Source organism: Anser cygnoides, chromosome 22 (assembly GCF_040182565.1).
Source record: "Anser cygnoides isolate HZ-2024a breed goose chromosome 22, Taihu_goose_T2T_genome, whole genome shotgun sequence".
Lineage (NCBI taxonomy): Eukaryota > Metazoa > Chordata > Aves > Anseriformes > Anatidae > Anser > Anser cygnoides.
This window is the reverse complement of record NC_089894.1, coordinates 6,240,986-6,266,948: the sequence shown is the minus strand read 5'-3', so window position 1 is coordinate 6,266,948 and position 25,963 is coordinate 6,240,986. Positions and strand designations below refer to the sequence as shown.

At 47.1% G+C, this 25,963-nt stretch overlaps 1 protein-coding gene and 1 long non-coding RNA gene across 2 annotated transcripts; one reads left to right on the top strand and one right to left on the bottom strand.

Moving 5' to 3' along the window:
- The first annotated feature begins 1,191 nt into the window (after nt 1-1,191).
- Nucleotides 1,192-14,159, top strand: KAT7 (lysine acetyltransferase 7). Its single transcript, XM_048051797.2, has 15 exons — nt 1,192-1,439; nt 2,767-2,914; nt 4,195-4,371; nt 4,562-4,801; nt 5,357-5,439; nt 5,687-5,776; nt 6,481-6,579; nt 6,744-6,854; nt 7,670-7,861; nt 8,190-8,279; nt 9,196-9,336; nt 10,203-10,296; nt 10,480-10,626; nt 11,515-11,621; nt 12,295-14,159. The coding sequence occupies exons 1-15, from the start codon at nt 1,425-1,427 to the stop codon at nt 12,394-12,396; spliced, it is 1,836 nt and encodes a 611-aa protein (XP_047907754.1). The 5' UTR covers nt 1,192-1,424; the 3' UTR covers nt 12,397-14,159.
- A 7,083-nt stretch (nt 14,160-21,242) lies between these two features.
- Nucleotides 21,243-25,047, bottom strand: LOC125180622 (uncharacterized). The gene is made up of 3 exons (XR_007159347.2): nt 24,918-25,047; nt 23,659-23,824; nt 21,243-21,361 (listed from the first exon to the last, which is right to left on the bottom strand). It is a non-coding gene; the product is annotated as an uncharacterized lncRNA (long non-coding RNA).
- Nucleotides 25,048-25,963: the final 916 nt, after the last annotated feature.

The following is a 25,963-nucleotide window of genomic DNA, read 5'->3' as shown; positions in this document are numbered from 1 at the left end:
TTCATTAGCCTATCACTAGATTTTGGCTTAACCGCAATCTGAGATTCACTTAAATTTCAGTCTGTCTTCACCAATGCTGCTCTTGTAACGTTGAATACGTGCATTCCTGCAGCAGCGTTTTCTGCTGCAATCACCTTACCCCAGGAGGTTTGCAAACTGGTTCACTGAGGTGACCAGGCTTATGAACAAGCTGTTCCCCTACCTGGAGTTCTCATGTGCTTCGTGTGCACAATTTTTATGTTGCATATATGCTTATTCGCAACAAATACGAACGTTCCCACTTCACGTACCACACATACCGCTCCCCCTTCTTCTCTGCTTGGGCAGAAGCAGAGAGCTTTCATCTCGACTCCTTCTTCAGGTTTCCCTTTCAACATCTCACGGGAGATCGGCTACACCTAGGAGCAATAACAGCTTGGAGTGAAAGAAATGCCGTGGGATTACTTGCACAGCTGAGGACGATGTGCGTTCACAAGGCTTATAGGATTAGACCCTGAGAATTTCATGATCTGCAGAGCAGAGGTAACTACAGTTGCAAAGAAATCATGTGTTTGACTAAACACCCTTATTTTTACCCCAGTTCTTGCACTCGTATTGTTGATATATTACGTTCAAGCAACTCCTGCCTTAGCCACAACTGAGGAAACGGCTCGCAGGCGACCCTTGACCGAAAGCAGCTCCCCACAGAGCGCTTTGAGGGTACAAAAATTACCCCGATGGCGAGAGCCCTCCCGAGCGAGGGGAGGGGAGCCCGAGGCAGCCCGCCCCCGCGGGGCCCGCCCAGGGAAGCGAGGCCGGCCGGGCCGGCGCTGTGAGGAGCCGGGACCCCGGCGAGGCCGCTCCCGGCAGCGGGACAGGCCCCGGTGCCCCCCCCCCCCCGCCCGAACAGCCCCGGGGACTCACCGCCGGCCGCCCCCAAACCGCTCCGGGAAGCGGGAAGCCGCCTCTGCCCGGCCCTAAGATGGCCGCCGCGGGAAGGCGCGGTTTGCCCGAACCTAACATGGCTGCCTATGGAAAACAGCCGCTCCGCTCCCCGGGGAAGCCCGCCGGCTTCATGCCCGCACTCAACATGGCCGCCGCCGCAGCGCCCGAAACTAAGATGGCCGCCGGCGGCTTCGCCCGCAGCGGCGCCGCCGGGCCGCCTGCCCGGATCTAAGATGGCGGCGCCCGCTGGCGTGAGGCTAGCTCGGGGGTCACGTGACGGGGGGGGTGTGGACCGTGTCCCGGCGGAAGCGTGAGGGACCGAGCAGGGAACAGGGACTGGCGGCGGGAGCGGGCTGGCGCCGCCGGAGCAGCCGTGCCGGAGGACAGGAGACGCGGCTGTCACCACGGAGCCCGCCGGCGCTAACACGGCGGCGAACGCCGCTTCACGGCCTGGGGGCGCCGGGGACCAAGCAACCTCGCTGCCCCCGCCCCCACCGAGGATGCCGCGCAGGAAGGTGAGCGCGGCCGGGGGAGTGGGGAGGCGACCGGCGGTGAAGCGGCCGGCCCGGGCTACGGCGACCCCCCGCTCCCTGCCCCCTTTCAGCTGCTTCTTACGGGCACAAAACCGGGGGGAAAATAGCGGCCTTCACCCCCCAGCGCCCGCCCCCCTCGCTCCCTGAATGGCTGCCGCAGGGGCCCGCCGGGCGCTGATTGGTCGCTGTGCCCGTCACTCATCGCCCCCAACGGTTACCGATTCCTTCCCCCCCGCCTGTAGCGCGGTCCGCCTCCTGGCTTTTCCCATTGGGTAGGCAGTTGGAGAGGTGGCCTCGTATTGGTTGGGTTGTCTTGCCGGGCTGGCCGCTGATTGGTATTCACGGCTGCCCGTCTACGCCCCCAACGGTCACCTCCCCGCGCGTGCCTTGTTCCTCCCTTCCCCCATCCCACTCCGCCCCCCCGGGGTGGATGTTTGTGGCAGCGACGCTCGAACTGATTGGCTGGCGGCCACCGTCAGTCATGCCCATCCGCCCCGCCCCTTCCCTCTCTCAATTCCCATTGGCGAACTCTCCCCTCGGCTCCCTCCCGCGCGCGTTCTGATTGGCCGGCGCCGGCGAGGCTCCGCTGGGCGCAAAACAAAGCGGCGCGGGGGCCGCGCTCGCGCCACGGCTGGGCTGAGGGGAGGCTGCGGCCCTCACGGAGCCCTGAGGCGAGGCGGGCGCTGCCGTGTGCGCGGCCCGCCTCGCGTGGCGCCGCCTCGCCCGTCCCCTGCTGCCTTCCCCAGGGAGCCCAGGCTCTGTTTATTCCAGCACCTGCTGCTCTTGGGTTTCCTCCTCTGCTGCTTTGGGGAGCAGCTGGTGTGGGAGCGCTGCTGGCTTGGCAGCGCGAACCAGGACCAGCCAGCTCGCGCCATGTCCTGTCCGCCCTTCAAATTTCATTTAGCTTTTACTTCAAATAAAGTCGTGTGCTGCTGTGGGCTTTCTCAGTTAATCTGTTTTCAGAAACCTGCTACTACATCAGGCATTGCCTATCACTGTATATTACACAAAAATACTGCCCCTGGAGGAAAATGCTTGGCATTTCTTAGTTTGAATATGTCATAAAATCATGGAATCATTAAGGTTGGAAAAGACCTCCAAGATCATCTGGTCCAACCATCCCGCTACCACCAATGTCACCCACTAAACCATGTCCCTAAGCGCCACGTCCAACCTTTCCTTAAACACCCCCAGGGCCGGTGGCTTTACCTATTTAGCATCAAACATCTCCTGTGTGTCTTTATAGTATAAAATACAGTATACAAATTCCAGTGCGTTTGTGCTAATGTCTGGGTCTGTGGCGTTGTAGAGGAATGCAGGCAGTAGCTCAGACGGGACAGAAGACTCCGATTTCTCCACCGATCCCGAGCACACAGACAGCTCTGAAAGCGACGGCACGTCGCGGCGGTCTGCCCGCGTAACCCGCTCCTCGGCCAGGCTCAGTCAGAGCTCTCAAGGTGAATGATTTGTTTCCTTAAACGCAGAAGTGGCAGGAGGCTTGGTGTATTCCACGTTCCTGACCTTTACAGCTTAAACGCTTGGATTTTATACCCAAATGAAAAAAATCTAACTTTTTTTTTCATTGGGTTTTAATATACTGTGGTAAAAAGCAGTCTTTATAAGTGCCTGTTGGTGAAATGTAGCACTTCCACTGGTGGTAGAAATCAAAACCTGAGTATCCTCAGTTCAAAAAGTAAAGCTGTCTACTTAAAGGGGGTGGGAATCAAACCCCTTCGTTCTGCTGCCAGCTTTGCCTGATTTTTCTGAGAACTGTAAAGATTTACCTACCATCTAATTAGTCAGATTGTTACCATAGACAAGCTAGACGGATTTGTGCTTAAGGATAAGTGTTAGTTTTATTTGTTTTGTTTTGTTTGGGTGGTTGTCTGTACAGCAAGGGAGATGTATCCTCCTGACTTGCTGATGCTACTTTGCAATAAACTGTAATTAATGTATTGATAGTTACTTTGTATGCTTCTACTTTGGCATCTAGAGTGTAAGAGGAAGCATTGAATGTGTCCATCTCCTCAATTTTAGTTTTAGTGGAGCCATTCCCTGTCTGTTAATTAATAAGCTGCCATATGGGGGCATAAGGGGAGGAAATGACAGTAGATAAGTTTCTTCTGTTGCTTTGTGTATACACTTTGTCAAATAATGTGTTTTGTGACAGATTTTCTTGCAGGTAAGAAGTAGACGTGCGCAGTCATCTGGTGGTTAGGCTTTAAAAACGAGAGGAAAGGTGTTTTAGCATATGGGATGCTTGTGATATTGCTAGGGTATGAAAGGAATATTTTCATTCAAAATAATCAGTTTTATAGTCTGAGCAGTATAGGTTTACAAAACCATAAATGGGGTCCCAAATATAGCTCCACACCAAAAGCAGCTTTGATGTTCTCAAGGGTTGTTTAAATGCTGATAGTTCTTATCTAAGCTAACTGTTATTAGCTTTGCAAATGGGAGTCATTTTGTAATTACTAGTTAATTAAGTAATTGCATCCAGAGAAAGTGGATCTAATTCCAGATTCCTCAGTGTTTGTACAAGTGTCTAAGTTGTAAGCTCAGAAGAACAGAGCCAAGAGAGACCTATCTTTTTGCTAACATCCAGTAGTAGGACGCAAGTCTGTGTTGATACCCAGCTGTCAGATGTTAGTATTACAGACCTCAGAGCACGTGTGAGGCAATTCACTGAATTACAGTGGTTATTATAGATGTAATTATGGTATTTCCATGAAATTAGATTCCAGCCCGGTTCGTAATCCACCGTCATTTGGAGCAGAAGAGCCTGTCTATTCTACAAGGAGGGTAACTCGCAGCCAACAGCAGCCCACTCCTGTGACTCCAAAGAAATACCCGCTTCGGCAGACTCGTTCATCTGGATCAGAAACTGAGCAAGTGGTTGACTTCTCTGATAGAGGTACGTAGGGTGCAGTGAGGTGTCGAGAGTATGGAAAATGCTGTTGGAAGGAGTATGTGACTCCGTTTTCTGTGGGCACAGTATAATATCCTGAGGATAGAGGCTGTGAGACAGTTATCCAGAGTTGTTTTGCGTATTTTTTTGAAAGCTTTCTTTCAGACCAATTTGTAACATCTTGATCTTTATTCAGACACTAAAAATGCAGCGGATCATGATGAGTCTCCACCTCGTACCCCCACCGGGAATGCCCCTTCCTCAGAGTCTGATATTGATATCTCCAGTCCAAATGTATCCCATGATGAGAGCATTGCCAAGGACATGTCCATGAAGGATTCTGGAAGTGACTTGTCTCACCGCCCTAAGCGCCGCCGGTTCCATGAAAGCTACAATTTCAACATGAAATGTCCCACTCCTGGTTGTAACTCTTTAGGTAATTTCAGCTCCAGGATTAATTTGTTGATTTTTGCTTTCCTGCGGTGATATTCAAAGTCCCCCTCAGATGAGTTATACAACTTAACAATATGCACTTACTTAGGATCAGCAACATTACTGAGAAGTGGGTATAGAGAAGGGATGTGGAGCGTATCAGCAGGTGTATTCTTCTGGAGGTGTTGTCTCGATGGGAATGTTTGGGAGATGATGGGATAAAGAGCAAGTTAGGAGTGTGAGCACAGGTGTGGGGGGAGAATGCAGAGTTTTGCAGGCAGGGTTCTGGTCTCTGACAAAAGCAGGTTTTCATAAACAAGTGAATGCAGTCGTTTAATATATCTGGGTGCTTGCATGAAATGCAGTTAGAGTGAAAAGGATTTTCTTTCTTTGTTCTTAAAGCTTGTGCAGTGAACCATGAAATGTTTTCCTCCTGCCACGCTGGCAATAAACTGAATATCTCCCCAAGAAGCTTGTATGCATTATCTGACCATCTGTGATACTTTTTAAACCTCTTTATGAACATATGTTAAAAGCTTTTATTTCTGATTCTTTGCAGGCCACCTAACTGGAAAACACGAGCGACACTTCTCCATATCAGGATGCCCACTGTATCATAATCTCTCAGCAGATGAGTGCAAGGTAACTGAGTCTTCTGTTTTATCTTCCTTGTGCTTTTATGGAACAACATGCCAAGACTTGTCATTTGTGAACAGAAAACAGTATTAGTGTGTTCCAGCTGATGTCTTTAGCTGTAAGACAGCAGTGTTTGTGTGTCAAATCATCTGTGAACTGCAGTTCAGAAAATTCACATAAGCAGAGAAATGGTAAAGGTGAAAGCTTTGATGGTAGTTTGCTGCAGTATTGACAGATGAGTTTTGACTTCCAGGTGCGAGCACAGAGCCGAGATAAACAGATTGAGGAGAGAATGCTGGCCCATCGGCAGGATGACAACAACAGGCACGCCACCAGACACCAGGTAAGGCTGCTCAGTTAAAAGCAGAAAAACCTCAGCTGGTGGTTTCCAGTGACAAAGGCTTTAACTTGATCTCCCTTCTTCACTTGTCAGATAAGCTTTTGTGCTGAGTCCTGACACTCCCATTTGCCATCTCCAATTTGTTTCAGCGAGGGAAATTTATTTTATCCCTTCAGTGAGAGACTGGAACAGCTAGTGAGAGCAGAGAAATGGCGTTGGCCAGTAATATTACAAAGGAGGCTGGAAATGTTCTCAGGATGATCTTTTCTGTGTGCTTTGATGTGTATGACAAGAGAATTTCTGCAGAACTGTAAACTACCATTTTCCTCTGACTAAATCAAAGAGGATATAACCAAAGGGAATTACATTTCTCAGTTCACGAGACTTGAGCTTGAGTCAAGATGATTTCATGAGTCAGCTTTGAGCTTTCCACATGATTAAGCCGCGCATAAGGAATGCACCCTGTCTTGTGGGACTGAGGTGCGTTGACAAATGCAGGCCACAGAAGGAAGAAAAATTTACTGTTTTACATACTTGTGTTGTACTTGAAGTGCTTTCTCACGTGTGCAGGTTTGGTTCAGAGACAGCAAACATGGTAAAATAGAAGCAAGGGCAGAGGTTCTTTAGGGTGAGAAGGTGCAGGAAAATGTTTGAAGTGGATGAAGCCTAAAGAAGCTTTCAACTTCTTTTGTATTGTTTTGTTTCAGGCACCAACTGAGAGACAGCTTCGGTACAAAGAGAAAGTAGCTGAGCTCAGGAAGAAGAGGAACTCAGGATTAAGCAAGGAGCAAAAAGAAAAATACATGGTAAAAGCAGCAATTCTTTGATTCCTTCCTGCCTGGAATGAGACCACCAAGTGGGAGTTTGGCTTTTGCAGTCATCCTGCAGCATTCTCAGCTAATAAAGCTGCAAGATTCAACAGCTTGGTTGCAGTATGGCGGCAAAAACTCCTATTGTTTTATTGTTCTAGGAGCACAGACAAACCTACGGCAATACTAGGGAACCTCTACTTGAAAACCTGACTAGTGAATATGACCTTGAGCTTTTCCGAAGAGCACAAGCACGGGCATCTGAGGACCTGGTGAGACTTCTAAATCATAATATGTCTCATAGTAAATGTATTTGTTCAGAAATGTGAATGTTTTCTGGGTTTTGTGGTACTTGTGCAGGTAGGTGCTTTTCTTACAAGAACTTCTACAGCCCAGCCAAGTCAGCAAAGTTAGGCTAGGGATAACGCTGAAGTGCCAGTCATTCAGAGGGTTTGTTGAAAGAACAGCTGGAGCTGAAAATCTTCAGACATGAATGCTACAGTGCCTTGCAAGAGCAGTAATTAGTAACAGTCCTATGTAACAGGTGTTTCTTTTCAGTGAGAGAGCAGATAGCTTCACCTGCTGAAACAATACCTAAGGAGTGATTAAAAACAAAAGACAAAAGCCGTATTGATATGAGCCAATGGCTTTGAATTGGAGTTCAAATACTTCTATTGTTTCTGTAGGTGCTTTTCAAAGCTACCTTACATCTCCAGAAGTGAACTAAAACATATTTTAATGCTTACTGGTGACAACTGCATCTGGGATATGTGAAGGCAGGGCATTAGGCTGTATCCCTCTCCCTGCAGATGGGGGAAGAAGTATGAAGCTGCATGTAGGTTACATTGCTTTGGTAACAGAGAGAGTAGGATCCTAGTGTTAGCATGCTGCTAAGTTCTGATTAAAGATGTTTTCTGATGAAGGGAAGGCTCGGTAAGTACTGCCCATGGACAGGGCTGAGACGGAGTTTGCTTGAATTTAGAAGACTTGAAGTGAAGGATTTCCCTGAGGGAAATAAACAGGGCCCCTTCCTCTCAACATCTTTTAAAATCTTTTTTTAATAGCCATCCATTGATTTCATTAATAGGAAAAGTTGCGGCTCCAGGGCCAGATCACAGAAGGCAGCAATATGATTAAAACAATTGCTTTTGGCCGTTACGAACTGGATACGTGGTATCATTCTCCCTACCCAGAGGAGTACGCTCGCCTGGGACGTCTCTACATGTGTGAATTCTGTCTCAAATACATGAAGAGCCAGACAATACTGCGCAGACACATGGTAAGGGTTGGGGTAGATGTGATTCCTGAGCTTTAAATCAGCTGTGAGCATTTAGATGTTTTTAAACATTATTACTGTTGTTAGTTCAGTTCTTCACTTCGGTAGGTGAGAATATTGTGTCATTTAGAAGGAAAGGCTGCTTTTTCTAGGTACGGGCTTGATTTCTGTCCCATTTAGGGGATTACAGAGGAACAGAAAAGGGACCTGGAATTAATTTTTTTTATCATAGCTAAAAAGTCTGTGTGTTTCCTGGTATATCCAGTAGCTGTTGTAACCTGTTCTGCCCTTAAAACAGTAGTGTCACCTTAATTTTGTTTACTTGTCATAGGCAAAATGTGTTTGGAAGCATCCACCGGGTGATGAAATCTACCGCAAAGGCTCCATTTCAGTTTTTGAAGTCGATGGGAAAAAGAACAAGGTAACTAATTGCGATAATAAGCCATTCTTGAATGTGGAGTCCATCTTTCAAACGTGCCAAGTACTGCTTTTTCTGTAGAGAAACAGGATGCAAGTGGCCCTTTCTCTCTAATGGAGGAAAGGCTACTACAGTCTGATCTGTCCATTTTTGCAATTCTGGCAGTCGTTTTGTCTGCATTCTCTTTGTGGTTATTCCTCAGAGCTGTTGTGCACCAGCAATTCCATCTGTTGTCCGTGTTGTGCTGGCTCAGTAGCTTTTGGAGATCTGTGTCAAGATCCCTTTCTGCAAATGAACGGGGAGATTCCGCACATGGCCTCAGTAGATTGCCACTGCCCATCTCTTACTTAGCTGTGGATATTCAGTCAAACTTGTGTTACGGTGGGAAGTAGCGTGATGTTACCGGGGGTGACCTCCTTAACTCTCAGTTGAAAGGTAGAACATGCACTGAACCAGTTGTTGCAGATTCTAGGTAGTAGCCTTGTGCTTGTGCCCTGTTTCTAGTTGCGTCCAGTCTTGTAAGGCTTCAGAAGGAAATAATAAAAAAAAAAAGCTAACTTTTGCATTGCTGGAAGTTGGGGGGAGTCTTTTGTATTTACCACAGATGACCTTGAAGGCTGGAATAAATACAATACAGTACAAGCAAGCAGAGATGCAACCTTTGCTCCCCTTCACCGAGGATGTGATGTTTTGAACATTCAGAGATTAATATCACAAACAAATTCCCACCCTTAGGAAGCTAGGCTTACCAAGTTTCATCATAAATGGAATTGTTTCCCAGCCCAGCTGCTCTATTAGACTGCTATTTCTCAGATGATTCAGAACTTTCTTCTCATTTCCCTTGTATGTCTGTTTTTCTCCACGCTTGACGTGTTCCGCCATAATAAACAGGTGTATCCTACTCTCCTTTTGCTTCTAGATCTACTGTCAAAACCTGTGTCTGCTGGCAAAACTTTTCTTGGACCATAAAACACTGTACTATGATGTTGAACCCTTCCTGTTCTATGTCATGACAGAAGCTGACAACACTGGCTGTCACCTGATAGGATATTTCTCCAAGGTTAGTTTGGAAAAAAACTTTGTGTACTTATTATCCTAGATCACTAGGATGAGGTTTAGGACACAGATTATCAGTACTGCATCTCTTCTCCAAGTCTTCGCAGTCTCAGGATTTGTTGCTTCCAGGAGGAGATAAAGTTTCAAACCTGTTCCGTGTGAGTTCATACTGTTCACTGCGGGGACTGAAGGTGCTTTGCTGTAGCATCTTTTGGCATTACTAGCAAAAAACAAATCAGCTCAGATAAACTATTGTCACCTGTAAGCGTAATGGTGGCTTAAATATTGGCAAAAGTAGTGTTTAAACAAAATCTAAAAAGATGTAGAGGAAAAATACATCTAAAAAAAGTATTAGTCGCCATGTTTTTTTCTTATAAAGTACTTGGAGGAATAAAAACTCTTAGATGGAGAAGCTGAGAAGTTCAAGTAACTTAAACAGATCCCCCAAGAAAGTCACTGGCTGAGCTTAGAGTGTACCAGGCAATTTTCTGAACTGTATTCTGTGCCCTGTTTGCTCAGTCACGTTGCCTGCCTGAAAAAATAGGCAATCTCTTTGTTTAATCCCAAGGGAGAGCGTTAATAACTGAGAGTGTTACTGGCTCCTTCTCAGGTACAGCTCCGTGCCCCGCCATCCCAAGCTTAAAATTTTGCACTAAACACCCAATGGCTAATAAAGTAAGACGCTAAGCTAGGCTGGTAGCTGAAGGATAACCACGTTACTTGTTGTTAGGCAGGTTTTTTCTGCCGTTGATCCTTTCACCTCTATTGTATCAGTTGCACAGGCTTGTTCCTTCTGTTGGGATTCTGATATACCCAATTGTGGGTGCGGATCTAGATCTGTTAATCTATTCTCTGTGTTCTTGGTTTTAGGAGAAGAATTCTTTTCTCAACTACAATGTTTCCTGTATCCTGACAATGCCTCAGTACATGAGGCAAGGTTATGGCAAAATGCTCATTGACTTCAGTAAGTATAAAGAGAGAAATTCTGGAAACATTCTGTCCACTATGACAGTTTCACCAAAAAATCTAACGTGTCTGGTGACTTTTGAGCAGTTGTCATTATACCCGATTTCTGCTTGTGCTGAGGAGGGTAACAGTCAGGATAAAGTAGTTTAGGAAGGACAAATAACTTTTCTTTCCTTTACAGGTTATTTGCTTTCTAAAGTAGAAGAAAAAGTTGGCTCTCCAGAACGTCCTCTGTCTGATTTGGGTCTCATCAGCTACCGTAGTTACTGGAAGGAAGTTCTGCTTCGTTACCTGCATAATTTCCAAGGAAAAGAGATCTCTATAAAAGGTATGTTTTCAACCTAAATAAACTTGTTGTGAGTCGGTCCAGGAGCATACCAGGGCGTCCTGTTCACTCATTTTCCTCAAATGTGGGGTAGGTCATGCATACAGGTGTTTGTGTAGCAGCACAGCCAGTGGAATGTTCCTGTATTTGGGGATGGCTCCTTTCCAGTCCTGCCACCGTTAACAATAAGCCACCTTGCAGAGTTTTGAAACTATGTACTGGTTTCTTCTTTTAAAAACATTTTTGGAAAAGGTTCAGTAAAGAACTTCATACAGGTCTAGATTAGAATATTAATTTTAAAAAGAAAAGTGGCTACACCGAGTGGCTTTCAAACATTTTAGATAAAAGCTAAGACTATTTAAACTTCTTTTAATAGCATGTTTATATTCAAAACGGTCCCTAGGAATATGCACTATTTCATAGCAATATCAGGGTTGTTCTGAAAAAGCTGCTATGCCTTCTTAGAGAGGGTTGCACCGTACTAACTTGGATCCTAAAAGCAGTATCACTAAATCATTATGACGCTCTGTTTCAACTAATTATTCCCCAGCGCTTCATCTAGGTTGGCTTTCAGTTTTTGGGTGAGCTGGGCTGTTCCTCTACAGCTCTGCATGGCTTGTATCCATATCTTGAGTTTTCTCAAGCTATTTGTAATCGATCAGTCCTCTAGAGCGAAATGACCACAGACAAGCAGATAACCAGGATGGTCAAAGGGTGCAAGTCAGGCAGCAGCAATAACACTGCATGTTAACACTCCTTAGTATCTGCAAGGCATTTTGTGTGTATCACCTCACAAGGCATTGCCTAAGACTCGTAGTTGAAAACTATCTATTATAGGGTATTGCAGTGGAGTCTGTTTCTATTCTAACATCCTCTGATACTGGTTTGCAGAAATCAGCCAGGAGACCGCTGTAAACCCTGTTGACATCGTTAGTACGTTGCAGGCACTTCAGATGCTGAAGTACTGGAAGGGAAAACACCTGGTCCTAAAAAGACAGGTAAGATTTCTGATGGCTCTTTCTGCGCTTGTTTCTTTGCATTTAGCTGTTACATTCACATGAAGTGGAGTCAGCGTTTCGTTTGTTTTGTGCTGGGTTTCCCAGCCTTTGGATTCTAGTGGGGGAGCACCGTAATTTTGAAATGCAGTAACTAGTAAAACAAAGCATGGGTATGGAGCATTATTCTTTAGTAGTGTAGAAACACGCTGCATCAACTGTACTTTTTTTTCTGTATGGAATAACATTACTCATTGGAAGCAGCTTTTAGGGGAGCAATGGATCAGCGTTCCCATCATGCTCCTCATCATGCCAACCCTTTATTGGGCAAATGTATGAGACAGCAGTGAGCTGAATTCATGGAATCCTGAATGTGTCACGTTTGTATCCTCATTAGAAATGAGACAAGTGGTTTATACATTCCGGAATATAGAACAGTTTCTCTCATTCCTTTCCCCTTCCCTGAGACTTTGTAGCTACAAGTAGTTTTATCAGTATGGTTGGAAGTGCTTCTAGAGCACTGTGGAAGGGTTGGTATTTTTGTCATGCTCAGCAGTTAGTGAGTGGGCTAGTCATCTGCAGATTTCTGGACTTTGATGTTTGGTGCTGTACCGTGGATAATTCTCCATCGTGGACTGTTTGTTTTTAACCCGCCCTTTCATGCTCTCTTCCCTAGGATCTGATTGATGAATGGATAGCCAAAGAGGCAAAAAGATCCAACAGCAATAAGATAATGGATCCCAGCTGTTTGAAATGGACCCCTCCTAAGGGAACTTAACTGTCTGTCACTCCTGAAGCCAGTGAACCCCAGCAGTAGGAAATACCCTAGGGATCTCTGTTGTATCTGTTGCTGTTGTGATTGGCTGGTACAGTACCCTCCCGAAAGATCAGTTCCCCTTGGTACTGTTCTGGCCCAGATCTTTTGTGCACACCACAGACGCTAGTTCTGAGGAACTTTATGTTTCGGCCTCAATGAGGTTGCAAGGATTGGATCTGTATAGGACCCAAACAAAGCTCCTAGCAGCACTGGCCCAAGGAGTTCTGATATCTGGTACTGTACCTGTCCAGTCACTGGTCTTACCCTCACGTTCTTATTCCAATGAGGTTGTGTTGTGTCCTGTAATCTGGTTGTTTCTTCCTTCAGGTTCCTTGCTTTGTAAGTAACGGAGATAACTTCTGTGGCTTTTGAACAAGGTCTAATAGTGCTTGTTTGGGGGAAGTCTGGTTTTCTAACGAGCTGCAATTACACTGACTTCAGCATTTTAACTAGTCCTGCCTGATGGACTGTTCCATTCCATATATCAGATAGTTTTAGTAAGGTAACACGCCACCTCTTTCAGCAGTGTTTTCCGTATAATATAGCAGGTCTTCACATAGTTAATATTGTGCAGTCAGAAGCTTACATATCTTGTAACTGAGTGGTGTGATTGTTAGTGTTAACCCCAGAGGAGTCAAGGCTAAGTGTCTGAGAACATCACAGTCACATGCTTCATGGAGTTGCTCTTGGTACGGGCTCCTGGAGCTACCACAGTACCACATCTGTTGGAGAGACCTCTTTCATTACACGTTGCTGCTTTCCTGGTTTCTCTCTTCGAGTTGGTGGGTTCCTTTACACAGAAATAGCCCCTTTCAGTATATTTCACTGGAGATATTTTTTCCCAGAATGGTCTTCCTTGAATCATATGTCTCTTCCTACTGGAGAGGATTTTTTTCTCTAGACTGAAGAAATAAAATCTTAACTATAGATAGATATTTGATAGCCTTGTCCAAACAGCCACAGAAACTCTGAAATACAAATATTGTCAGTTGTTGGATTGCCTACAGCATACGTTCTGTGCATCAGTGGCATCTCCAGTTAGCTACGTGGATGGTTTGCTTCTCTGACAGTGCATCCTTGTTTGTCTTTGTAAAACAAAAAAGCTTTTACTTCCTCTGTCCCATCAGCACCACTGGAAGAAACTATCGTACAATGGCTTTCAAGTATAACCACTGTCCTTGTGCCACAAGTTTGCTATATGGCTCCAATGGGATTAAAAGTGGGGGGACACAGTCTTGGAGTAGATGATGGCAGCATCACGTAGTGCCAATTTCCTTTAAACTTCCAGTGCTTTCTCATTAAATGGTGACTGAAGTGAAGCACTTGCAATGTACTGGTAGGTAGGAGCCGTTTCCTGTTAACCACTGACCCATCCTTACGTGGAAAAGTTCTCTGTTGCCCTTCTGATGGTTGTCTGCCTTTCTCTGCCTCCCTTAAAAAAACAAAAAGAAGAAAAAAAAAAAAAGAAGAAAAAGGAAAAGGAAAAAAAAAGATCATCAGTACATGATGTATACTTTGTGGGCATTACTGAATTTTGCTGTTTCATGCCCTTTGCTCTTGTATTGTAACTAACTCCAGATACTCATGAAACTATCCAACAAGGTAGATCTCTTGTGGAGTAGGGAAGAAGGCCATTCTTGTGCAGAAGCTAAACCCTGTTCCCATGATGTGGTAGAATGTGCTATTCTTGTATCTACTTCTCAATAAAGCATGTTCTCTGCTCATGTTTGTGCCTTTTCATTTTTATTTTATCCGATATGCTCTTCTGCATCTTCATTTAAGTGAAGCTGGTGCTTTCTGTTGCAAGGGACTAATTTTGAACCTGTCTTTGCGCCTGGTGTATTAAGGATTGTGACTGTAGCAGCCTCTGAGTTGGATGTTTTAGAGGTAGCCTGTATTGTATATTCACTTGAGAGCCGATTGTGCCCAGGAGGCTACCATGAGGTTGTTGCCAGGTGCTGGCAGCTTAAGTATGTCATCCGAAACCGGGATAGCACATGTCAGCCTGAAGTTCTTGTAAGAAGGAAGGATTTTTCCTGGAAGTGATAGCCCTAGATTTTTAGCCTTTTCTTCTCCGCTTCCATGACCGTATCTCCTTGCTTCTTGTACTACACCAGGACATCGGGCAGCGAACTCCTTGATGTTTAATAAACAGCATCTGAAGTTCAATGCATTGCTCGAGCATTTTGAGTCTTTGATACAATTTCTGACTCCAGACAGTCTGCTTCTCTACAGAACTCAATGGAAGGAGGAGCAGAAAAAGTTCTTTGGACTCTGGGTAAGCTGCAGAGAGGCTCGGGTGCTGTTAAGAGTGAGTCTGATATGATGGTGAACATAACTTGGGACTCCACATTCTTAGCTTGTGAACAAAGGAATTGAGATTGTAGCCTTGTTCTGTTTGAGATGGATGAACAATAGATAATCAAACCCCCACACATTTCCCTGAGCAATGGTGTTTGTTAGCTCACATCAAGGCTCTTCCTATTTCTGTCTTAATTTAAAGACCATTTCCTTAATTTAAGATCATTAAAGAAATATCATTTGGGAGCATTGCTTTTACTTGAGCACAGCTTTGCACAACGCCAGTTGCCCTTTTTATTTTTGCAAGTGCAGAGGGATACAGCGTGATTTTTTTTGTAGATCTCTGAGCAGAGAGACAAGAGGATAAGTGCTTTATTCGCTGCTCTGCTGTGTGACAGCCAGCCCCTCTACGCTTTTGTTTCCCTTATTCTGTCTGGCCTGTTTATGTTGCGAGTTCTCTGGGGCAGTGACTCTCCCTGTACATGTACAATTCGTAACACGATGGGGTCTTGTGCTTGACTGAGACCTCTGGATCCTTTGGTAATGCAAACACTCATTAAGTAGTGAGTCATACAGATAGCCATAAACATCTCCGGGTAACCAGAGGATGAGACATGCAACTGCTCACAGTTTCACCCACAGTTTATTCATAGCAGTCGCAAACTTGCAGATGTTACACACTGTCATGGCAGCGTGAAGCCCACCTAAAAACGTTGATGCCACCAAAAAGCAGCCAGCGCTCTCAGAAAATGTTCCAGGTGATGCGTTCTTGTTCCATTTTTTTCATTTTTAAAAAGTAACGCTTACATTCAGCCTTGACCTAACCCAGAAATAGCTGATGTATGTAGTTTTAGCACGCTAATAACCTCACAGAGTGCTTTGATGTGATGGACCCAAAGAAACTCGAGCGTAAACACAAATTCAGTGCAAGACTGAAATAGAAGTTGAGAGCCAAACTATTTCATTTCTATATCCCAGAAACAAGAACTGCCTGTGAATTGAAAGTCATGTAAATCAAGTATGATTTTGAAAGCCAGTAAAGGTGAACAGTTGAAGCAGGTGCAACTTTACAGGCTTTTTTTTTTTTTTTTTTGAAAACCTTAGGTTATGTGCCCAAAATCAGAGGGGTATGCTCCCAAAGAATTAGAGAGACGTCTTCCAATGTTCAGTCCTGATGCTTTGCATCAAACTCATCATTTTTTCCATAGGCCAGCAATATAATGTCTTTTTTGGTTGTAATCTAATGCACTTCTTGGTATCCGAGGGGAATGTATATTCTGCAAAAAATTGTAGGTCAGCAGAGCCAAAGCTGAAAAAATCTTTATGGTGTCCGTTTCTCTGCTGTCAGTAAATGAGAAATAGCCCTCTGAAAGCTTTATGGGTGCGGTAGTAGCCAGTCTATGCACTTATATAACAGGATTGTTTCCTGTTGAGTTTGTTTCCCAGAGAACTTTCCATGACTTCTGCCCCTTTGCATGAATGCCAGCAATCCTGCAGCCGCTTTACTGGCGGTCCCTGTAGTATGCAGCTTTTGCCCTGTTTGTTTTGCTGGTCCTGGCTTTCCTGGTATAGTGAACAACTTCACTTTCTATTTTAGTCTCCAAGTTAAGGGTACAGGTGTGATAGCACAAGCTGCAGGCAGGCATCACCCAAGCATATGCTTTCCAGCTGATTTCACCCGCGCTGCTCTGCTTTAGATCATGCGCTGCTGTTCCAGGCTTAAAGCTTCACTACACACAATTACTGCATTTCAGGCTGGGCCTGGACAAACAGCATAGACGTATCATCTGCTCTTTAGCTGAAGTTGTAATTAGTTCAGCTTTAGGAAATGGAGGTGAAGTTTATCGATCTGGTTAATGCACAATTTGTGTATTTAAGTTTCCCCCCAAACTACTCCAAGTTTCTCCGTGGAGTTGAAGATTTCATAGCAAGAGGAATTCTTAGCTCTTGTGCCAACTGTTATTGGAGGAACTGCTAGTCTGGGTCAAATCTAGATCAGACCAACTGAAGCACGGGTCTGACAAAGATCAAAATAAGGTGCTTTCACAGGCTTGCATAAAGCTTCCACAGCAGTAATCCTCTTCTCATTTCTCTTTCCCATTCCTCTCTGCTTTAGGCTGATTTAAGACTTAAAAAGGCTAATCACTGCCTCAACAGTATATATCATCATTAATGTTTCCATATCCCTTTTTAAAGAAGTATATCCTTATAAATTATGGATCTTTTTTCGGGTGATCAATTATGGTCTACCCTTTCTGAAGCCATCTGGGGCTCTCTGCCTCTCAGCGTGCATCAGAGCAGTCTCAGGGCTGCTTTAAAACTGTACATTATTCCAAAACTTCTCTCAGCCTTGGGAAACAGAAGAGTTACGACACACAAAGCTTAAGTGTCCCTCCGCCCTCGTCCTTGAATACGGTCTCTGGAAGGACAATGGATATAAAGGCTTTAGAGGTGGTGACCCTAACAAAGAGCAAGCCCTGCGCTGGGCTTTCTCAGGAGCAGTCACGTTCACTTTTAACTGCTGCTCTAGCCTAGTGTGAGTGAAGGCGGGATTTTCTCAGAATCTGCCACTAGGAAATATGCTTTTCTCCGTGGACATAGATAAATTTTCTTCTGAAATTCTTCAAAGGACAAGGAAAGCAAAGCTGTTCCAGCCTGGAAGCTGTCCAAGTTGAACTGCCCAGGGCAAGGCAAGTTTTTGCAGTTAAAACCCCCAGAATGAGAATTCGGAATGGCTTTACAACAGACTATTAACTACTGCCTTACATGAAACTTAAATTTACTCGTCTCACTCTCTGTGCTTCAGAGATCCGGTTGTTGTTAACGCGCAGTCTAGCCAGGCTGTACTCCATTCATGCTTCCCCTTAGTCCTTGGGGGCTTGCTGTTGCACGAACTCTCATTTTGACGTGTGGAAAGCAGACAAAAGGAACAGCTGTAGGGATCACTGTCGCTGCTCCCTCGCCACCAGCTGCTTAGTCCTGACCCTGGACTTCACTGTGCTGCCCTCAGTTGTACCAACGCAGTGTTTATAGGGACCATTCTGAGCCAGATCGCTAACGTGATCCCAAAACCTCCATCTTTCACTCCAGTCTCTGGACCATTGCAGCTGGTAGACCACAAAGCCCCTCTTCTTACAGTTTTATTTCCCCAGACTCCTGTAATGTTGGCACAACAAGGTTTTTCAACGGGATGAAGCAAAGCAGTGAATTTTACAGGGCTTGTCTTTCTTCACCAAGATCTCCAGGAATCGGTACGTTGCTGCCGTTCCTTCTCCCCAGCCCAGCACTAGCAGCTCTGCTGGCTTTTCCTTTTTGATGTAATTGTTTGGGGCAGGATGTGGTCATGTTGTGGCCGCGCTGAGGATCTGCAGGGAATGAATAGGTGGTTGATATTCTTATAAAGAACGTTAAAGGAAAAGAGACAGCAGGAAGGAAAGGAAGCTAAATATGTAAAATTACTTCAGTTGTTTCTATTGTGATGGCTGTGTAGCTCTGAGCTTAGTTTAAACCCATGGCCAACAGTCCATCTGCCAGTAACTCCGCCCTTCTGTTGTTCCAAAACTATGGAAAGAACTAGAACACCTACCTCTCACACCAGCTCACAGACAAGGGGAAAAGCAACTCTATTTTTGAGAGCATCCTCTGTAATTAGGTCTGCTTTTTCCCCCTCCCCTGGGCTCCTGCCCACACACCACAGTGAAACACCCGGCCCCAAGTCTGGGATGACAGCAGAGGTACAGCAAAAAGGGAGAAAACAAAAGGAAAGAAAACATCCTCAGGAAGCGAATAGATCTCAAAGGCTCTTGCAAATTTTGTGCAGAGAAACATTTTGGATTAGAAGAGAGCCGTTAAACTGGAAAGGGCCAAGACTTGACTCCCTTCTCCAGAGTCACAATGAACTCGTGCCAAGCAGTGGTAAAATACTGCTTAATTTGTACCTTCTTTCATAAAAACCACGAATTTTATTAGCACTGAGTTCAAGCCAGCCATTTGATGCGCCATTCCTGGCTATATTTCCGTTCGGGATTCAGCTGTATTCTGGTCATACTGCTTTTTTCACCTGCATGTCTTCGAGTGCTCAGTAACCGCTTTACCAAAGGATCAGGACACGGGGTGACAGCGGACGTGCTGTTCCGTCACTCCATGAACCATTTAATTCGAATAAAATAGAACAAAACAGTTCAGTTGGAAGGGCCCTTCAGAAATCATCTACCCCAACTGCCTGACCACGTGCCTTTGTACAAATAGCCACAAGAGCCACAAATTACAATAATCCTATATCATATATACGTTAGTGCGTATATATATATATCAGTATATATATATTTCTAGCATGAATTTTAAAAAAAAAAAACAGCCTCTGGAGCTAGATAGGCGTCCTATAATTCATATAAATTAATCAGGAAAAAATTGAACATTCTGGGCTCCACGAGGCAGCAAACGGCCAGGCTGTGTATCTTTAAAAGCAAATATGCCTCAGTTCAGCTCAGTTCAGTGGGGGTGGTTAAAAGGCAGCTGTTGGAACAGAGGGAAGTGATGCTGACTTTCATTTTCTTTGTATTCAGTTCCCCTCGTGCTCGGGTAGGGATAGTGCACGGGGCTCTTCCACAGCTCGTGTTTTTAGGTGGAGGTTTACGAGGAGTCTGAGCGAGGGTTTACAGCTGAGATAAATCTCTAACGTAATAGCAGCTACGGTAACAAGTAGGAAGAGGTCTCGTGGGAGGGCAAGGGATGTGGATGCTCGTCAGCCGCCGTCAGCCACCCTTACCCATCAGTTGGTCTGAGGAAGGAAGTTCAGCGGTTTTTTACGTTTCAGCCCCAGCCTTCCCTGCAAGGGTGGTACCTGTGCTGCAGCTCTTGGTTTTCACGCCAAGGGAAAAGGACATCGGTGGGTTTCAGCTCTGCTGGGCTGGATTTAACTGAAGTAACAGAAGCTGCAAAATCTGTTAGTGAGAGATTATGTGGCCTTTCCTATTCATGTGAGAAAAAGTCTGAGGAACTCCACTGCTTCTCCTGAGGTAAACGCCAGCAGAACTGCAGCTCAGGGAAAAACAGCTGCAAAGGCAGCTTTCGATCCCAGTTTTGTATGGGAAGGGCACCTGAGGAACGAAACGGCAGCTGCAGAGCTCTAACTTAAGGTAGTTATCTGCAGGCTGCTGGCAAATCGCAGGCACTGTTCCCCTTCCTGCGAGCTCGTCTCCCTTCCGCTGTAAAAGAAAGGTCTGATTCTTCACTTGTATCCGTAGCACTGGTGCTGATTTTGTTTACAAAGCTCTCCTGTTTTGTCACTGCTGAGTCCTTGATCCCTTCTTAGTGAGATCCTCCTCTTAACATCAGGTTAGAGATGACTGCTGCACTGGGAAGTCTTCGCTGCCCAGCGTAATGGGTTGTGTGAGGCTAACTTTTAGAAACTCGCTGCTGGTCACTTGCTCTTGTGATGACTCAGAAAGAAAGGGAACCTCCCCCCAAATCTCATGTACGGATGGAGAAACAATGCCCCCTGACGTGAGGCACCAGGGGTGCCTCAAGCGTCTCGGTGTGATGTAGCAGTCACAGATCCCACTATCTTGTAGCACAGTTTCTGAAGCAGGGCACCAGCAACGTTCGTCAGCGCTAGTCCAAGCCTAACCACCGGAGAAACTCAAACCCGCTTCCATTTCACTCCAGAACTCCTGGATTCTTCTAGCTCAGCTGTTGATCGCTTCATTCAGGCAACTGCGGAGTCTTCTGCAGAGAAATCAACACAGCAGGGGCTCGTCTGTAGAGGGGTGTATCTCAGCAGAGGCATTAGAAATATAAATGAAGGCAATCCCAGCCTTGGTTTGACCAGGGACAACTGCACAGCCTTGCAACTGCGGCTACATAGTGTAGTGCGTGTCACATTAGCCAGGGCTAAAGAAGACGTAGAGGTACCGCCGACTCTTGCCAGGGTTCCCCCAGTTACCGCACGCCTGGGACATCTTCGTCTGCCTGGGCGTCCTTTCGCCTCTCTGGCCTGAGGACGGTTCCTTGGGCAGAGAAGTGGAAACAGGAAGCCTCCTGCAAGTTTCTCCCACTTCTGGAGATGCAGTTTGACCCCTTGGAGCAGCTGGAGAGAAACAGGATGTCAGTGACCCATGTTTGCTGGCAACTCCAGCGTGTTCCTGACGAGCCAACAGACTGGATCAGGATACTTGTTTGCTTTCCAGCCCACTAGGGAGTTTTCCGTGCAGACCAATTGCACTCCTTCCAGTGTGAAAATCACTGGTGTTTGAACCACTCTGTTTATTGCTTAGTGCTGGTATTGGAAACTGGCAGAAGTCTATAAGCAATCTTTCTTGGCCAGGCTTGTCCTTGTATGAGAAAAACAGAATTCAGATGTGGAACAACAACAAAATTCAGTTTTATTTTGGCCGAGATGACTCCTCTGACTGACTTCGTGTTAGGACTGGTGACAGCCTAGAGAGGATCGCCGGTCGGGAGCTGCTGTTGCAGAGAACGGCTTTGCCGCGCGTCACTGTGCCTTGCTTCCAGCCACGCTCGGAGGGGTGGCTCGCAGCCGACAGGCAGCACATTTCTATCTGCTTTACCGCTTTCTGGAGCTAGGTTTTCGGTGGTCATTTTGCAGACTGGTATTTCAGTCTTCCTGCGGGAAAAAGGTGAAATTGAGGCTGTCTTATCTGATCCTCTGTCCACTTCCCAAGGACAAGCCCTAGATACACAAGGACATTTCCCCCGTTGTCCTGGACCACATCTAGGCGTTTCCACTAGTGCCAGGCAGGGGTAGCAAGCTGCCTGGTCATTACTGGAAATAAGTTCAGGTATGGTCGTTAGAGAACAAGATGAGATGAAGCTGGGTTTAATCTGAGCACGTTTGTTAACCTTTAACAAGCTCTTCTTTGATCAGATAATAACACTGAGAAGATGTTGTACGCAGGTCCTACATATCTCTTTCTTCATTTTTCTGCGTTTTGGTAATTTGGCTCATTCGACCACATGCATAGGAAATCTGTGATTCCAGGAAGCTCTATAGTTGGAAGTAGGGAGGTTTTGCTGTTCTGTGAACATTTTGCAATTTCACATCACCTGCTGAAGCTCACCACAACAGGTAAATCTTCTCAAGTTTTCCATTAAAAAGCAGACCCTTGCTCTGTGGGGCTCTGGGTAGTTTCTTTCCTATAGAAGTTTGCCTGAGATCAGGTTTAAGCATCCTAAAATGTTTCCCACCTTCCAGATGAGGGACATCTTTATCAGAGGATTGCATTTCAAGCCTAGGAGTTCTCCAGTCACACACTGCCTTTTTTTTCTAGCATCGCGAGCAGTTGATTAAAAGGGTTTTAAAAGTTAATGGATTTCTTTCTCGGTTAAATTTGATCATTCATCATACTTACTAGGAGAAGAGGCATTTTGCACGCGACTGAATCCAAGCACCCACAAAAAACTGCCTGGAAATCCCCAGCAAAGTAACAGCGAAGTCCAACAGGCTTTATTGCAAGGACTGGTTTGCTCTGAGACGGCAGCAGAGGGTGCTGCCTCCCCAGGGCAGGGGAAGGCTGCACAAGGCGCCCTCGAACCACCAAGGAAGCCCGTCAGAGCTTCTGGGAGCTCACTTTTACTTTTATTTATCAATCTAGTTATATTTTCTAGGCAAAACTAGCTGTTCACGATCAGTGATACCTGGTTTGCAGGAAGGGCATGGAGAGAGCAACCATTTTTTTGCAGTGGCCAGTGCATGTTTGTATTTCTCCCAGCTTTGGAGGACGCTAGTATTGAATCGTGCTTGAGGTAAGGTGCGGACTTACTGTCAGAGCACCGCCTGGTATTTGGGAGACGGGTTTTCCTCCCGGTTTTGGCACGATCAGATGGCTGAATGTGACAGATTGCTTCACTACCACGTGCCTTAATAGCTCTGCTTTTAGGACAGCGCTTTTCTCGTCCTTCGCTGTGCAGCCGTGTACAAGCCCGGGGCTGTGTGGTGTCCCAGGAACCATCAGGGACAGGACAGCCGCTTTGGGGGTTCCGTCGGGGCTTTCTGTATCGTCCCAGCTGCCTCAACTGGAAGCCGGTCTGCCAGATGGGAGCACCAGCCCAGCACCTCTGCTGCCAGGGGCTGCGAGCAAACCTCTCTTCCCACCTCCGCAAGCAACAGTTGCTCTCTTAGCACGGCCCAAACCCTTCTGGCTCGCCAGTCTCTCCTTGCATGCACCAGTTTTCCCTGTGCCCGGCTTAAGGACGGCTCGAAGCAGCAGTCCTTTGAGCCAGACCCGTCCTCGCTGCTGTCCCTCGGCCCGGAGCAGCAGGGAGAGCATCCAAGGCAGGATGCGGCCCGCAGATGGCACTGGCCTTCCACCATCGGTGTCCAAGGGCTGAGCATCTGCCCCTGGCTGCCCGGACATGACTAACCCAGCTTAACCCTTGGGCTGCCAACAACAAACACCCACGGCCCCACGCTTCTTATGTCACCGCTTGGCAGTGGGTGGCTGAAGACGTCGCCAGCAGGCTGCAGGTTTTATTTATTGACTTTGATGCTGTGCTCTGCACTTAATGAGGGAGGGCTTTAACAACGCGCTGCCTGCAATGGTGTGCGACCAGCAACAGGAGGCTCTCTGCCTCCGACACCGAAAAGGGGTGCTGAGGTTGCTCGGTTCAAGTCAAGCTCCTCTGGTTTTGCAGTTTTCCCTAAAATAACCAGACCTGGCCCAGAGCTCTGCAACTGAGCAAACACGGTGCTCAGACTTCTCTCCTCCTCGGAGAAGCACTCTCGGCCTGAATGTAGGATCTGTTACAGCTCGAGAAGCTGTGGTTTTCTTTTTTATTTCCCTTCTGCTAGCATCTTGGAGCCCTAATAAAGATGCAGACTTCGTTTTGCCACTAGATGAGCGAGCAACGGGATGGGAAGGTGTCTGTGCATTGGTGTGGGGCGGTGAGGGGGGGAGAACTGACCGATTTTCTAAAGGGTCCGCGTCTTCTTCTCCCTGAAGGAGTAGGTGGCTTTTTTGTTGCGACCACGCTGCTGCGCTGCGTGTTGTTGAAAAGCTGGTTCTGGCTGCGGGCAGCAAGCCCCGTGGAAAATTTTAGCCTTCCAGCCGGAAGATGACCACTGTCAGAGCTGAGAAGAGAGCAGTAAACTGGTCAGGAGCTTGAGGGACTGGTTTGTGACAAAAGGCTGAATCAGGTGGCGGGGAGGGGCTGATAGGCATGCTTGGAAGATGCCCAAGGAAGGAGGAAGATGTTGAGGGGACATAAGCAGGTAAATAACTATAACCAAAGGGATGAAAGAGAAGGGAAATACAGGATGACTGCAGGAAAAACACGAGCCCGCTGAACTTTCATTATGTTCCTACAGCCCTGGGAGATGTCCCAGCACCATGGTCATAGCACTAGGAAAAGACCCAAGGAATCTTGTGTTGACCCTAGAGCTGGGCTGGACGGGACTCCAAGAGTCTTCTCTTTTGCTGCCTTTCCTGTGATTATTTCTGTTACACGGGGGGCAGAGCGGGGTCTGCTTTGGACTAACAACGCCAACCTGCTGCTTTTGAAAAACAAGTGCCGAGGCTGTGCTGGTGAGAGTGGGAACTGCACAAAGTCAGGGGCTGGTTCCGCCACCCGCGTCAACCACAGCCTGCTGGAGCCGCTGGGCTCTGACGTGGCTGAGAGCCCCGGCTTGAGGCAGGGGGGCTGCAGTGGTTGATCAGCAGTGCTCTGTAGGTCAGCGGCGATCCCAGCGTCTGCAGCCCCCGTGTTTCGATTTCCACATTGATAAGGTGAGCCACGGGGCGTTCAGAGACACAGCGTGGTCATGACTTCGGCCGGCTCGAAGGGAGGACAGGTCTGGACCGTCACCCTGAGACCTGAGCGACTTGTGTTTGTCCCTCCGCAGGTTACCTGCACCTCACCTTGGCCGTGTTTTCTCTGTTTCCCTGCATGGTACGTGGTCTCACACGGGAATTAGAGGATGTTCTGTATTGTACCGAGGGCTGTGGAAGTTGGTAGCCATCAAACAGGACTTTTTCCTAGCGCAATGTTCTTTTCCTTTCCTTTCTGCCTTTCCTGTTCTGGGAGTTACTTCCTCCCATGGTCCCAGCTCCACTCCCAGCAGGAGCACAACGTTGGAAAGCCCGGCTGGAAAATTCCTGCTCTAAAGTGCTCGTGGGGGAAAAGGGAGGGGATCTTATTCTGAAAGCCGTCCGTGGGGCATTTACCTTTACTACTGACACAGGGCCCCCTGTAGCGTTGTCTGCATCTAGTGAAGCCGTATCGCCACAAAACAAGTCTGCCAGATGCTACAAGCTTTCACCCACTTCGCACCACTGGATCCAGACCCACAATCCTGCTCACTGTCGTTTTGGACTTGCCCCGGACGTGCAGATTTACCTAATTCTGAGGAAGAGGGTGGCGCTGGACAGAACATCCCTGCCTGATTTTGCAAATCCACCTTTGTGACCCGTGCTGCGGTCACGACTGCACAAGCGCCCGGTTCTCCGGCCAGCGGCTGTGCCTGCCCCTGCTCCTGAGCCGGGTTCCCCACCTCCCGTGGCTGGTAAGGGCGCTGCAGCATCCGCTCGGTGTCGTGTTAAACCCTGAGCTCTTCCCTTATTCCACCACCTCCTCCCACACACGGAGGGATGCTGCCAGAATGCCAGAGGCACGGCAGCGGGGAGCCAGGCTTTGCTCTCCTGAGCTGGGAGACGGGCAGACAGAGACAGTGCTGGGAGCAGTCAATGGAGCGAGGGAGAGCCAAGGCTGCCAGACAGACGCAGACAATGCGCAGTCAACAGGCAGAGCTTCTGTCCTGCCCAGACGGACAGACGGAGACTATCAGGCTGAGGAGCCGAGATAACCGAGCCTCCTCAGGCAAAGGGAAGGATGTGGCAGGGGGAAGCGCTGCCTGTCCTATCTTGTTCCTGCTGTGAAACCAGCGATGGGTTGCAGCGGGAGCAGGGGTGCACCCTGACTGCCCAGCGCGGCACAATTCAGCTGGAGGCTGGAATGTCTGCTGGAGTGAACGCAGGCCTGGAGACGGGCGGCGTGGCGAGGTGGTTGCTCTTCCTAGCTCAGCCTGCAGCTGGCTGTGCAACCTCAGGCAAGTCGCTTCTCCTGTCCCTGGGACATATTTCTACAGCAGCTAGCACGAAGCTAATTCCCTGAATTCCTCGGGGTCTTTCCATGCTATTCTTGTGCACTTGCTAATCACAGTCGGGCCCGTTTTAAGTTGGGAAACCCCAGTCAACAAGAACTGCGTCCATCA

What these genes read in the sequence shown, in the direction of transcription:
- KAT7 (XM_048051797.2), top strand. An exon ending in TCTCAGCAGATGAGTGCAAG is followed by an intron (nt 5,440 to 5,686) that starts GTAACTGAGTCT and finishes TTTGACTTCCAG; the next exon opens with GTGCGAGCACAGAGCCGAGA. An exon ending in AAAAGAGATCTCTATAAAAG is followed by an intron (nt 10,627 to 11,514) that starts GTATGTTTTCAA and finishes ACTGGTTTGCAG; the next exon opens with AAATCAGCCAGGAGACCGCT.